The 14,065-nt window shown below is 43.2% G+C and overlaps 1 protein-coding gene across 1 annotated transcript in view; it reads left to right on the forward strand.

The window, feature by feature from the left end:
* Positions 1–2,743: 2,743 nt before the first annotated feature.
* Positions 2,744–14,065, forward strand: part of ARIH1 (ariadne RBR E3 ubiquitin protein ligase 1) — an 81,484-nt gene continuing 70,162 nt past the window's right edge. The window contains 2 exon segments of the mRNA XM_020994469.2: positions 2,744–3,049; positions 3,051–3,174. Of these exon segments, the coding sequence (XP_020850128.1) occupies positions 2,799–3,049; positions 3,051–3,174 (375 nt within the window). The 5' untranslated portion in view covers positions 2,744–2,798.

A 14,065-nucleotide genomic window follows, 5' to 3' on the forward strand; every position in this document is an offset into this window, starting at 1 on the left:
TCTCATCCTGTTGTTTATGCGTCATGATTGACACATTCAACAATTACCGCAGCTTAGAGATAATAGGCACTACTTGATATACCACCTGATATACTAGTCACTTTAAAAAAACAATAACACATGTGGGTCATCTCTCTGCCTGTTTATGGCCAGAGCAGTTGTTAAGCTGGTTTACCTGGAATAGCAATAATAACTCAACCTGAATCCAGGATGGAGTTCAAAAAAAAGAACTGAATGAGGGCCCAGATGTTTATCTTTGAAGATGACACACAAAGCCACCGTTCATAAGTACATACGATATGTAACAGTGGGAATAATGTATTATTCTGGCAAAACACTAAATGGAGTAATTTCCTACCCTAGAAAACAGAGATGCTGGTTCAGTGATTTGGGGTAAATCTACATGAATGAAGTCAAAGTGGACAAACCTCCAAATTCAGTGAGTCTGATCTGCTACAGCTTCTCTTTTTGGTCATCATGCCAGCCACATGGTGCTAGGCTTACTTGCTGCACAGTATCAAGATAACCACTGTCTAATCAGACTTGCCAGATTTTTCCAGTCTGGCATCAGTCTGTAATATTAGTAATAAACACACACACAGAATTAGTTCAACTCTAAGGCTGTGGTTCGGATTTGCCTGGAGGCAGGGAGATGGTCACATAATGACCCCAGGATGTCTTCTTTAACACTAGAATACAGTGAATTGCTTAAACTTTTTTAAAAAATTATTTCCTCTTACTTCAAGCTTCCTATATCAAGGATACATAACAGTAAACAATGATATCAAAACCAGCTGGGCTTCTACCAAAGACAATCAATTTTACAATGGAGTTTAAACAGGAAGATAATTCAGGAATGGTGCAATCTAACAAATTCTTTGCTGATCTCAGCAATGTCAATATCCAGGAATCAGTAAAGCAACAGTCCTGACAAGTTTCACACTTTTAAGCTGGTAAAATTTTATTTCTTTTTCTCTCCTGGGCTGTCTCAGGTGGAGAAATAATTAGGCAAATAAATACTGGAGAGAAAAACATGGGAACAACTTCCTAGTGCTGCTATTAAAATGGTTCCAGTAGAGATGTGCCTCAGAATCACATTAACGTAGAACTCAAACGGAGACTATTAAATCAACTGTCCTCCTTCATTTAATAGTTGCGAAAACTAAAATCCAGAGAAGGGAAAGGATGACTCACTCGGGTAACAAAAAAATCAGGACTCCAACACAATTCTTCTGATTCCTGGATGGGCGTTCCACTCAATACACAGTATGTCTCAAGTCTTTGTACAGTTTTAAAGCACTTTAAAACTGTTGGGACACTATTATACTGCCCCTACCTCCACTCTAAATGTTTACGAAGTAGACAAATTAGGAGATCCTGGATTTAGAACTATAAAGGATCTTACAAGACCCCAATGTTTAACCCTTTACGAAATTAAGACCACGTTTATGCCTTAATGGCTGTGCCCTACACCTAGAATAAATTGATCTGCACAGATGGAATGAATCACTGTCTTCCTTACAGGTCAGCTTAAATGTCACGTCCTACCAGAGGCACGTTATCCTGACCCTCTTCTTCCCTCCCAGAATTTCCTTTGTCTATATCATGCATTTGCTGTTAGTGTCAACATTATGTTCCGTCGGCAGAAGGAGAGCTCCACCGGGACGGAGCGGTTTGCTGTGGTCTCTGAACCCCGAAGCCAAGTGGAGGTGCTAATCAAAGCTGAACGTGGAATCTCACTTGTCCCACGAGGTCACCCACGGAGATCGCGGCCACAATCGATGTCCCAAGCCGGGCTCCTGGACCAGCTGACTCAGAGCTTCCTTCCTCTGTCTCTTCTCGGTCTGAGGCTTCTTTCGGACAAGAGGATGCCCTAATGGCCTTCGGACCGGGGGCCGCGGTAACAGGCTAGGCCCAATCCCCGCCCACGGACCTGCTTCCGTCCGAGCCAGGTCGGATCGGGCCTGGCCGGCCGAGCCCTGGGAATGCCTGGGCGGTACAGGTCCGTCAGGCCGAGGGCCGCAGCCACTCCCTCCACGGGAGCCGAGGAGGAGAGAGGAACGGGCGGGTGCGGACCCACATGACAAAGGTCCTTGCCCTCCCGCCCCTCACTCTTCCGCCAGCACTTTGGAACCTCCCGGCACACCAACATGGCGGCGTTTCGGACATACTTCCCGCGCGCGCGCGTGCGCTCCTCACAATCTGGGCGCGGAGAAATTAGACCGGAAGGAAGGTGAGAGGCCGCGGGGGCGTCGGGGTTTCCCTGTGAGCCGCGCAGAGGGCCACGGGGAAGGCGGCGAGCCGTCACAGCACGTCTCCGGCCAGGGAAGAAGGCGGGGCCGTGGACGACCGGAAGAGGCGGGGCGCGCCTCCGGGGCGGGGCGAGGCGGCGTGACGGGACGCGGTGACGTAGAGCGGCGCGGTGACGCACGCCCCTTTGTTGGCTCAGTAGCGGTAGCAGCGGCCGTGGCGGTGGCGCTGGGGGTTGTTTTCTCTCGGAGGCCGGAGCGGAGCCGCGTCTGACCGAGGCGAGCGGGGCCCCCCTCCCTCCCCTCCCCCTCTCCTCCCCGCCGCCGCTGCCGCCGCCACCACCAGCACCGCCGCCACCACCACCACCACCACCACCCACCCCCGGCCACCACCTCCCGCCGCTGCCGATCGGGCCCCCCGCGTCCGGCCGGGGAGGAGCCGCCGCCCGCGCCCGCCGGGGCCGGAGCCGGGGCCGGAGCCGGCCAGGCCCGGGCTCTCCCCCCCACTCCCCGCCCCGCCGCCGCCCGCCCGCCTGCCCCCCGCGCGCCATGGACTCGGACGAGGGCTACAACTACGAGTTCGACGAGGACGAGGAGTGCAGCGAGGAGGACAGCGGCGCCGAGGAGGAGGAGGACGACGACGACGAGGAGCCCGACGACGATAACCTGGACCTGGGCGAGGTGGAGCTGGTGGAGCCCGGGCTGGGCGTCGGGGGCGAGCGGGACGGGCTGCTGTGCGGGGAGACGGGCGGCGGGGGCGGCGGCAGCGCCCTGGGGCCCGGCGGGGGCGGCGGCGGGGGCGGGCGGCGGCGGGGGCGGCCCCGGGCACGAGCAGGAGGAGGACTACCGCTACGAGGTGCTCACGGCCGAGCAGATCCTGCAGCACATGGTGGAATGTATCCGGGAGGTCAACGAGGTCATCCAGGTGAGGCGGGCGGCGGCGCGGGCTGCGGGGCCCAGCCCGGCGGGGGCCGAGCGGAGCGGGGGTCGCGGGTCTAGGCCCGGCGGGGCGGGGCGGCCAGGCCCGGCCACTTGTTGATCCGCGCCGGCCCTGCGGTTCTGGGGGGCCCGGGAGGAGAGGGCGGAGCTTGGACGTCCCGCCATGGCGGAGGCCTCGGGCCGGCCGGACAGGGACAGCCCGGCCGGAGAGGGATGGGGCGCGGGGCCGGTCCCGGGGAGAGCGGCGACTGGGAAAGACCGCCCCCCCAGCCCCTCTCGGGCTTGGCCGGGGCGGCCCGAGGGAGCGAAAGGAAGGCAACAACTTGGGAGAGCCGGGAGCCAAGTTGGAGGTGGGGGCAGGGGCGCCGGGGCTTCCCCGAGGTGGTATGGCGTGGCCGGGCCGGGCCTCCCCGCGGGGAGCGGGGCGGCAGCAGGAATGCATCTGTTTACATCCTCGCAGGCCCGGCGTGGGGGAGGGGGCGGGCGTCCGGGCTCCGCTTACCTGCGCGGCGCGTCCGGCCCCGGGAGCGGTCGGGGGCCGGGGCGGTTCTGCTCGCCGTGGTTTTCGTCTAGACCAGGGTCGTTTTCTGTGCTGTTGGGGGAGGGGGCTCGTCCACAGTTTAATACTCCACTCTGCCCTATAGCTTTTTAAAAAGGGAAAGAAATGCTGCGTTATTGTTTAGATTCAGACAATACTCCAATTGTGAGCTGGAAACTCAAGGCCAGCTCTCCGCATCTGGACTTCTTTCACTGGTAACTTCTTTCTCGTGCAGTGAGTTTTGTTCAGGCTGGTCATCACCTCCCTTTGAAGCCTCTTTTCCTGTGGGTCAGATTGTATTTTGAGCTTCAGGAAATTAAGGGAAGTTTCCATTTGCTTAGAAACATTCTTAACACTGGATAAGAGGTTGAGGAAGAGTATTGCTGGAGCCTTGATTTAAATAAGTTTTCTTTTTTTTAATTGCTTATTGTATAGAACTAAAGGAAATTTCTGAGCATCACTAAGCTTCCTGCTTCCCAAGTTGCTTGGTAATTTTTTTTTCCTTGCTGAATGTCCAGTGTGGTGGAAATCCCCAGTAAGATCTTTTAAACTTTTTTTTTGTATTCTGTATTAAATTGAAATTTCTAATAATGACTGAAAACTTTGAAAATAGATTAAAACATTCAGTGATCTCTTGATAATGCCTCTAAAATCATGAAAGAGTGAATACTGGTTTAACTGGTAGCACATTTCTAAGCCTTGGTTTCATAGACACAATATATAACATATTTGGAAAGGATGAGGCCATACTTTAAGTACCAGAAACCTCAGACTTTCCAGAGTCAACTTACTGGTCGCAAAGGAAGCAGCGCTGAATTTGGAGTCGGGACCTTAGGTTTCTGAGCTTAGCTCACTCTGTTTTACTATTTGTGTGACCCTCAAATCATTTAATCTTCCTGTATCTCAGTCTTTGCGTATAGAAGATGAGGGAGGATGAACTAGGTGACCTTTTAGCTCTAAATCCTATGATCCATAATTTAGTTCTAAAGTGAAACTAACATAGAAGTAATTTTCTGAGCATTAACACTGTGATTAGCTTTTCTGAATTTGAAAAATACAACTTTTGGGTCCCCTGTGAGTTGAACAGATTTTAGAATTGTTTGTTTTGGGTTTTGTTTTTTTTTTTTAAACTTGGTTCTAGTTCATTTGTGTGGGGCTCAGAGCCCTTGGGGAAACATTTTCATTCAGCAGAATTCTGTGTTGCTGAAGGTGCAACGATGTGAATACTTGTCTCTGCCCTCAAGAATCTTTTAAGTCAGCCAAATTTGATAATCAGATTTAGAGAGTTAAAAATTTTTGACTAGTTTCTTAGCTTTTGTTTGACCCTGCTTTAATCTTTAAAAATGACTTATTTCATAGATCTTAAATCCCTGCCGCATTTCTGGTAGATGTGAATTACCTTGGCACTTCTTAGGACCATACTGTCAGAACTAAAAGAACAACTTATCATATTCTCCAACTCCAAGCATTGAGTATACCTGCTGTGGGTCGGGTACTGAATGAGGCCAGAGGGGAAGATGCAAATAAAGTGAGACTAGTCTTTTGCTCTCACAGAACTTGGATTCTCAGTGGGATGGTCTCTGACAGTATGAACATGTGGCTGTTGCCATTTAAATCTAGTTTTGGGGAGATAAACTGAGTTCTGATCCCCAGGATGAATAGGACCCACTTAAGCAGTACTTGTTGGTCAGCCACTAAATGGCATAAAAATTTTGTGTCCTTGCTACCATATTGGTTCACATTTGAGTAGCACCCTCAAAAATGAGATACTTAGGAACAAAATGTTAAAGTAAGGAAAGATAACATTTACTTGGTGAAATTATAGGACCTTCTGAGGTTTTTTATACAAACCAGATTGAGGAGTGTGACATAAAAATACAGCCTGTGTTTTTACCAAAATGGTAAAGTAAGTTTAAGGCTTCTTTTGGACATTTCAGTAATTTGAACGTAAAACTTGATGTAGCTGTTTTAATTATTACTGTTGTCTGATAGTGATTTATTTGTCCTAAACCTTGTCTTTTATAACTAACAATAATAGCTAGCATCTGTATGGCACTTTAAGGTTTGCAAAACACTTAACTCTTATTTCATCCTTATAACAACACTGGGAATTATCTTCATTTTATAGGTGAGGAAACTGAGGCAGAGGTTAAGTGACTTGCTCAGGGACAATTGGCTAGTAAATGTATCAGAACCAAGACCCTTGTTATGCATGATTTTAAATGTTTACCAGTCTAGTGTTTTGCATATAGGAAACTCAGAATAGCATGACATCAGAATAATGTTCGTGGTAAAAAATTATCCTAAATCAGATTATATGCTTACTATGTCTATGTAGTTTGTAAAGCAGTCACCAACCGGCTCTCCCTCCTACCCCCATAACTTTTTTTAGTAACATCTTAAGACTCATTTACAATATCACCGATTTTTAAAAATCTATTTGAGGGTAAAAGTACCCAAAACTAATAGTTAAATTGGTATTTGGCCTTGAACTTCGGTTGCACGTTTTTGTGTGTGGAGGGGAAGGTATTAAATGGCCATTTTTCTTGGCTTATACAGCCTACAAACAAATTGCCACTTAGACATTTAGGTTCAGGAAACTTTGTAGTGAAGCTATGCAGTAGGACTGACCCAAGGCTGGTCTGCAGTTCTTTGTTTAATTTGTGTTCTTGATCTTTATGCCCTTCTTGTCTGGCTGCATCACAGTTGCCTCTTTTAGCCTTGGAGCTTCTTTAAAAAGAGGTCAGGGACTATCTGACTTGCTTTTTACACATATAAAGATCTTTAAACTTTTTAAAAACAATACCACTAAGTGCTACATTAGTGTAATTTAAAGTTTGTCTGTACTGTAACTTCTAAGAGTCTCTATTTTTAATTAAACTGGCATCACAGCTGCTGCTTGTCATTCTGTGCTCCATAATCTGAATATATGAAAGTTAGGGTTGTGGTCTGAGTCAGCCAAACCTTTATAGGCCCAATGATCCCCAGATCTTGAATAAACATAAAGGGCTATCGTTTGTGCTGTTTTTAATGGATTGAAATATTTTTAACTAAAAAGTATATTAAATGCAAATGGGAATTTAGCCATAGCAGATTTTACTTCATTGAAATTAATTTTTTTAATTGTGTTGAACATTTCAATATCTGTAGCAGGCTGTTTGCTGTTGGACAAATTGCTAAAGGTCATAGATGATGAAAATCTATTTACTTGATCCCCAAAAGCTATGTATGTTTTGATAATCAGATGCAAACCCTTATTAATGTCTGTAACTTTTTTTGTGATTTTTTTTGTTTTGGAGTTGAAAGGGGCATAAAACAATTACTCTTAAGTATTAAGTTTGAATGAAACAATAACAGTTATGGAAATTAAAATTGTTGTTGGTGAATCTTTTAAAGGATGGTAAATTTCCCTTGAAAATAACTAAAATTGAAGTTATTAGTAGAAATAAAACATTTGTAGAAAGTTTGTCATCTCCAGTATTAAGAGTAGAAAATGCCAGTTTGTTGAGCGTGTTAAATTGAATTGAGCCATGTACCAAGTAATAAGTAAATTAATGTTAACTTAAAAATGCATTTTCAGAATTCCATTTGGAATTTCTTAGTAGTTACTGCTTTCAAGTGCTTATTTCAACTAATCTTTCTATACTTATAATTTCAATGGTAATGTTGAAAATGTTAATTTCCAAAATTGATGTATAAAGTAGAAATAATTTTTTAAAAATGAAAATTGTAAGGCAGAAAGTATCTTCAGACTATTTTAACTTTTAGGAATACAGAGCAAAAAGGGAAGGTTTGCTTGGCAGAGATGACTCAACAAAATTAAAATTGGAATTGCATATTATTTTCAGGCAACAAAAGATCATGCATGCTATGAAAGGAAATCTGGGAATTTTATGATCTCGGTCTTAGGGGTCATGACCTCTTTTTCCAAGTAGAATTATGTTCATGTGTCTGTAAATCTCCTATACCATAGGTTCTAGTAACCATTGCTAAGGATTAAATGCATTAGCCACTACATTATTATATGATCCAATACTTTATTTGGGGATTAAGTGAACTAGAGCAAAAGTGCATGGCCTAACACAAACATCCAACTCCAGGGCATAAAAATAAAAGGTCAAGGACTGACTTTCAAATAATGCTTGTCAAAGTACATGGGTTTATGTAGGAGAAAGACTTGTTTTTGCTAACATGCACAGTAGGTATTCGGCAGCAGCATGACTGTGAAATGGCAAACAGCTGCATAAACTTCACTTTTTGTTTATGTTTTGATGTGCTGTTCATCATGTGGTGTGAGTGGACCAAAAGTGCAAAGATGATGAGAAAGTAGAGATCACTGGTGGGGGGAGTTGCTGGGATCTCTGGAAGGCTAATACATCTAAGTGCTTTTGTTTGGCCTTTTAGAAAATTGTTAAAACAACAAAATATGGTGTGTACATAGCCTGTTGCTTTATGGTCCTGTGTTTTTTCCATTGTATTTTACATAGTGATCGCCTCTGCCATCTAAGTATTTTGCTTTGAAGAAGGAAGGTTAAATAAAGAGCAAAAATAAGTATTTGAGAAGTAATGCTTTCTAACCTAATCAGGCCTTACTGGGGTTCCCTTCCACTTAGGTTTGGAAACCAGTGCAGGTGGGAAAGCACCACTAATAAAGTGAAATTGGGGGGAGTAAGGAAAGTTGGCTTGCCTTATGGTGCTTTGGAAATGCAGTCACCTGGAGATTTGTGAAGGGAATTAATCAAATAGTATGCTGGGTGTTGTGGGAGCTGGCAGGTTGGGTATGTTTACTTTGTTACATTTTTAAAACCTTAGACATTAGTAAATGGTAATCTGTGACCAAGTTCTAAGTGCTATGCAATAAATTGAAGTAGGATCTGAGAAAAAGGAAGGAGACACTGGGGTGTGCCGTGCCAGAGTAATAGGAAAAGGGTTCACTGAGGTGTTGGGGATCATTTTTTGAGATAATTGTGGGAGTGTAGTTTGACTTCCTGGGCCAGAGAGGAAGGTGGGTATAGATTCTGGGGGAGAAGATTGGAATAAAAATTGTGGAATAGGCTTTTGTTTTAAAGTATCTTGACAATAGTAGAGGGATTTTTTGGAGGATGTACTGAAAGGATGAAGACCTTACTGACTCTTCTTAGATGGCTGTGCTGGTGGAGGGAACTTGGTTTGGATCGTTTTTTTTCTGGCTTATCTACGAATCATTTATTTTTGCTTTGGAAAGCATTAAATTGTGACTTAAAAGTAAATTTCCATGCTTGGGCTTTGCTGACTAAGATTAAATTTAATTTGCAGTTATAAACTCTGGGTTTCTCTAGTGACCTGCCCAACCTTATTGTATTTCTCTGCTTGAATGCTTCCAGTTTAGTAGCATGGGAAGCTTGTTCATTCATAAGGACAGATGTCTTACTGTTAGAAAGCAGTTTAGACTAAGGCCTAGCTTATCTTCCTATAACAGTGTTTCTTAACCTTTTTTGTCTCATGGATTCTTCTGGTGCAATCTATGATACCTAAGGAAACCCTTGTCAGAATGCTTTTAAATGCATAAAACATGTAGGAGAATCAAGGAAACCAATTATATTGAAATACATTTATCAAAACTTTTTTTTTTAACCAGTTCACGAACTCTTGAGTTAAGAACCCCTGGCTTAGGTTCTGCCCTCTTTGGAGCACTGGGCAGGGCAGGCCCTAAATTTGGCGCCTGAATTTAAATCTTGATGTGTAACTTCTGTGAGGTTGGGCAAGTCATATACCCTTTTGTGACCTCGGTTTCCTAATCTATAACATGAAAAGAAAGTTGAACTAAGTTAAGTCTCTTCTCTAAATGTCTCCTTAAATCTTCTCCCCAGAGCCAGGTCATTCCCAATCTAGTCACCACACTGTCTTGCCTCTTACCCCTCCCATTTGGGATCTCTGGATGTTTGTGTTTGTCCAAAGCGTGCTTTATAATCGAAGGGCTTGGGACTGGTGGCCTGCAGTAGGATACAGTTGGATGCACTGAGGGCAGCTAAAGACGTTTATTCCACCAAGACAGTGGAAAAGACATTGACATTCAGTTGTTCTGAGAAAAGTATAAACCCAAATCCTGTGGCTCTGTGAAGTGATCAGGTGACAAGTTCTTTGAGCTAAAGACATTTGTACAAACCAGTCAGTTCAGAAGCCATCTAGCCTGCCTAGTGAGTGTAGTACTAAACTTGGGGGACAGACTGATTTTTCATCCCACCTCCATTTCTTACTACCATAACCTCTCTGAGGTTAATGTGTGAAACAACATAGATACCTAAGAACCTCCACCAGAGGGCTAATTGTGAGGCTCGAAAGGCAACATTTAAGTTTTTTGAAAAGCACTTCTATTAATGCCAGGTATTATTTGTGGTTGATTGAGAAAGGAATGATTCATTCAGAGATGACAGGGTTATATCTTTGGTATGCTGAAATGAGGTAGAGGGCACCTCATTTTCCAGGTGAGCAACTCATGTAATTGATCAGTCTTCTAGTTATTAGGTAAGCTTTCTTACTTGAATGGAAGTATAGAGATGGGCTTCCCTAGGACTTTGCTTTGGTCTGTTATTCGTTTGGCTTTTGAATCTTAAACAAAACAATATACAAGGATATATATTCTTTTGTATCAGCTATCACCCAGCTTTGTGTCATCTGCAGATTGATAATTATGCCTACTGTTTCTTCATCTGAGGATTAATAAATTCTTTCAGTTTTTGTTTGTTGGTTTGAAACAAATTTTTATATTCTGTTAAGCCACTGTCTCTCCCAAGTATTACTACACTGCAAATAGGTGGCTACCTTGAGAAAAAAGATATTGAGGGCCCCATGAAGACTTGCATCAAATTTGTATCCTGTTTGGAGCTGAAATTTTCCTCTTTGATATTGTTGATCCAGAAAGAGACCGATAGAGAATGAACTTTATGTCGTTTGTCTTCCCAGATACGGTTTTATAAATCCTGAGATTTTTGGTTCAACAAACCTGTTGTAAATTAAATTTTTTCTAATCAACAAAAAAATTTGCCTTTTCTCCCTTCATCTCCTCTTTCCCCTACCATGCAAAGCACGTGCGCACACACATACACACACACAAAGGAAAGCAAAGCTCTGGTTAGAAACATGTATAAAGGGGGTGGAGGGATGTTGTCCCAGTGGCCGTGCCCTAACCTGCGTGATGTGACTTCCCATCCCTCTCCGTGAAAGTCTCAGCCCACACTCATCACATCTCAAGAGGTATGGGTAACATTTTTCTTCATAAGGCCTCTGAAATTGTGTTTGGTTATTGCATTGCTTAGAGGATCTAAGTCTTTTAAAGTTGTTTGTCTTTACAATGTTGGTGTGATTGTATTTATTATTCTCCTGGTTCTGCTCACTTCACTCAGAATCAGTTTATATAAGTCTGCTTAGGTTTCTCTGAAACTGACACTTTCTTCATTTTACAGCACAATAGTATTTCATCCCATTTATTTAACATAATTTGTTCAGCCATTCCCTAATTGATGGATACCCTGTCAAATTCCAATTTGCCACTGCAAAAAGTGCTCAGCAAGCATTAAGGAAACACTTAATGGGTGCAGGCACACCACTGTTGGGCGCTAAACAGCCTAGCAGTGAATTTTTCACACAAATAAATTATGGTCAGGAATTAAGCTTTGTTTCATAAAAATGTTGTTCTCATGTGCTGATGAAGCTACTAAAGGTCCTGGGTTCTAATCCTCTTAAGTAAGCTTTGCCTACCAATGACTGTCATAAAAAATGTTTGGCTTTTTTTGGTACTTTGGCACTTTAAACTGCCTCCACCTCCTCTTTCCCAGATAGCTTCTCTTCCCTTACCTTAAGAGATGGCACAGGCTCCTTGTTCTCCTACCTCTTCTGTGATCTCTCCTTCCCCATATTTTATTGATTCCTTATTTCTTTCTCAGTCTAACGTTGTAGGTCCCCAAGCATGGTTCCTAGGTACTCTTTGTGTGCTTTTTCCTTTCCTGGGAACTCTTTTAGTTTCCATAGGACTCTATGAAAATGATTCTCAAGTCTCTATTTCTAGTCTTGGCCTCTCTTCTGAGCTCATTTCCAGCTCCATGTAAAGATATCTCCATCTGAATGACACACTGGGACCCAAAGTCTAAGCAAGTCTAAAACTAATCATCTTTCTACCTTAAACCTTTATCTCTTCCTGGTATTCACATTTACCTGGTCAGATATCACCAATAACGTGCCAACTCTCTCTTTAACATTCTCCTCCTGCCTAGAATATTATTTAGCCTCTTAATAGATCCTCTGGCTTCCAATCAATGCCAGAATAATCTTTCTCATGTAAAAATATGGTTGTTAGTCCTATTAATTTTGTGTGGCTTCCTAATACTTTGCAAGTAAAATCAAATTCCTTTGCCTGGCATTCATTCATAATTCTCCACAATCTGGCACAATCTCAACCTACCTTTCTAGCTGTATTTCATTACTCATTGTTTAGAGATGGGGGGATGAGTGGGGAGGGGCATACTGTGGGTTGTCTTGCTTCACCTTGAGGGTGATCTCTACCTAGAAAGCCCTCTTGCCCTTTTATTGTTAAATCCTTAACAGTCCTTTAAAATCTGATCCAAATGCTAGCTCCTTTGTGTAGCTGCCTTCCTTGGTTCTTTTCTCTTCCCTCACCTTGATTCATCCCTCCCCAGTGTGATAACTAACTTCTATCTTCACCTCAAGCCTAATAAAGGTTTAAGGCATTTTATTTTGTAATGCTCACTTAAGTTATTGGGTAATGTGTTGAAATCTTATTTATGTGCTTAGATTGCAAGCACCTATGGCTAATCTAAATATGATCTCTGCACTCAGTACCTAGCACAGTGCTTTGTATATAGTGGGCACTTTAACAACAACAAAAAAACTTGTGACTTTGGTTGTTTTAAATGCATAACATGTATCCCTAAATTTGTACCCAGCTACACTGCATAGGTGTGTCATTAGGCAAAGAGGAGGACTCTGCCTGTGAGGGCGATGAGTACTAACCTATCACTATTGGAAACATAAAACTGTCCTTCATCTTAATGTAGCAAGGATAACATCTGGTAGCTCTGGGGTTTTCATACTTTTTTTTTTAACATGGAATATCCTTCCCCCGCCCCCCCCAAATGTTTGCTTACAGCTGAAGAGTAATTTCAGCATCTTAGGTGTTAGAAAGGACATAGCAAGCATAGAGTCAAACCTCTTCTTGAATACCACATTCCTAACATGTCCTTTTAGAAGAGCCACTGGCAAAGAACTCGCTGTTCCATTTTGGGATAGCTGTAATTGTTCTTTGTAGCATTAAGACAGTCTATTCAGTTTGTTCTTTTGTTTTCTGGCCCAGAGGTATCAAATTCACAGTCTGCAAAATTCCAAGTGTGGCCTGAACCAGATTAAAATGTAATTGGGAAATGTTTAACCAAAATGCCATATAATGTAGATAATGTTAATTTGTATTTTTCTACATCAGTATGCAGCCAGCTGAGATCTATTTATTTGAATTTGACACAACTGTTCTAGCCTGTGCAGAACAAGTCTGTTTTCTCATATATGACAGTTACTTGAACAGCTGTAGTGGCTCTGCTTCCTGCTTATCCACATTTCATTCTATCTTCATCATAAATTTATCCCCAATTCCTTGGAGCTTCAAAGGACGTCTGTTCCAGCGCATGAACAAAACCTAACGCTGCTACCTTACAACAAAGTAGTTATGTCAGTAGCATTTATTAACTATGGACTAAGTGCCTGGCACGGTTTTTAGCATAAGAATGAAAACAAGACTGACCCTACCCTCAGGGAATTTGCATTCTGCTGAAAGGGTACTACATGTTTTTCGATTAACTTTTTTGCTTTTTGGTGAGACAGTTGGAGTTAAATGAGTTGCCCAGGGTCATACAGCTAATGAGTATCAGGTATCAGAGTCTGGATTTGAACTCTGTCCTCCTGACTCCAGAGCCTGTGCTCTATCCATTGCTCCACCTACCTGTCCGCGGTTGACTTTCTTTTGACAGCATTAATTTATCTCATAGAATTCTTGTAAAGTATGTGTTCCTGCCTTCTTCATTGTACTTTGGGTAATTCTCAATTTCATTTTTTTGAAGATTGTTGGTCCAGGATTCGCATTATTTTTTAAAAATTGACATCTCTTGGGGCAGCTAGGTGGTGCAGTGGATAGAGCACTGGCCCTGGATTCAGGAGGACCTGAGTTCAAATCCAGCCTCAGACACATAACATTTACTAGTTGTGTGACCCTGGGCAAGTCACTTAACCCCATTGCCTAGCCAAAAAAAAAAAATTGACATCTCTTTCAGAGATGAGCTTGGGGTCCCCAGGAGAA

The sequence above is a fragment of the Phascolarctos cinereus genome, unplaced genomic scaffold, assembly GCF_003287225.1.
Source record: "Phascolarctos cinereus isolate Bilbo 61053 unplaced genomic scaffold, phaCin_HiC Scaffold_3;HRSCAF=262, whole genome shotgun sequence".
Classification (NCBI taxonomy): domain Eukaryota; kingdom Metazoa; phylum Chordata; class Mammalia; order Diprotodontia; family Phascolarctidae; genus Phascolarctos; species Phascolarctos cinereus.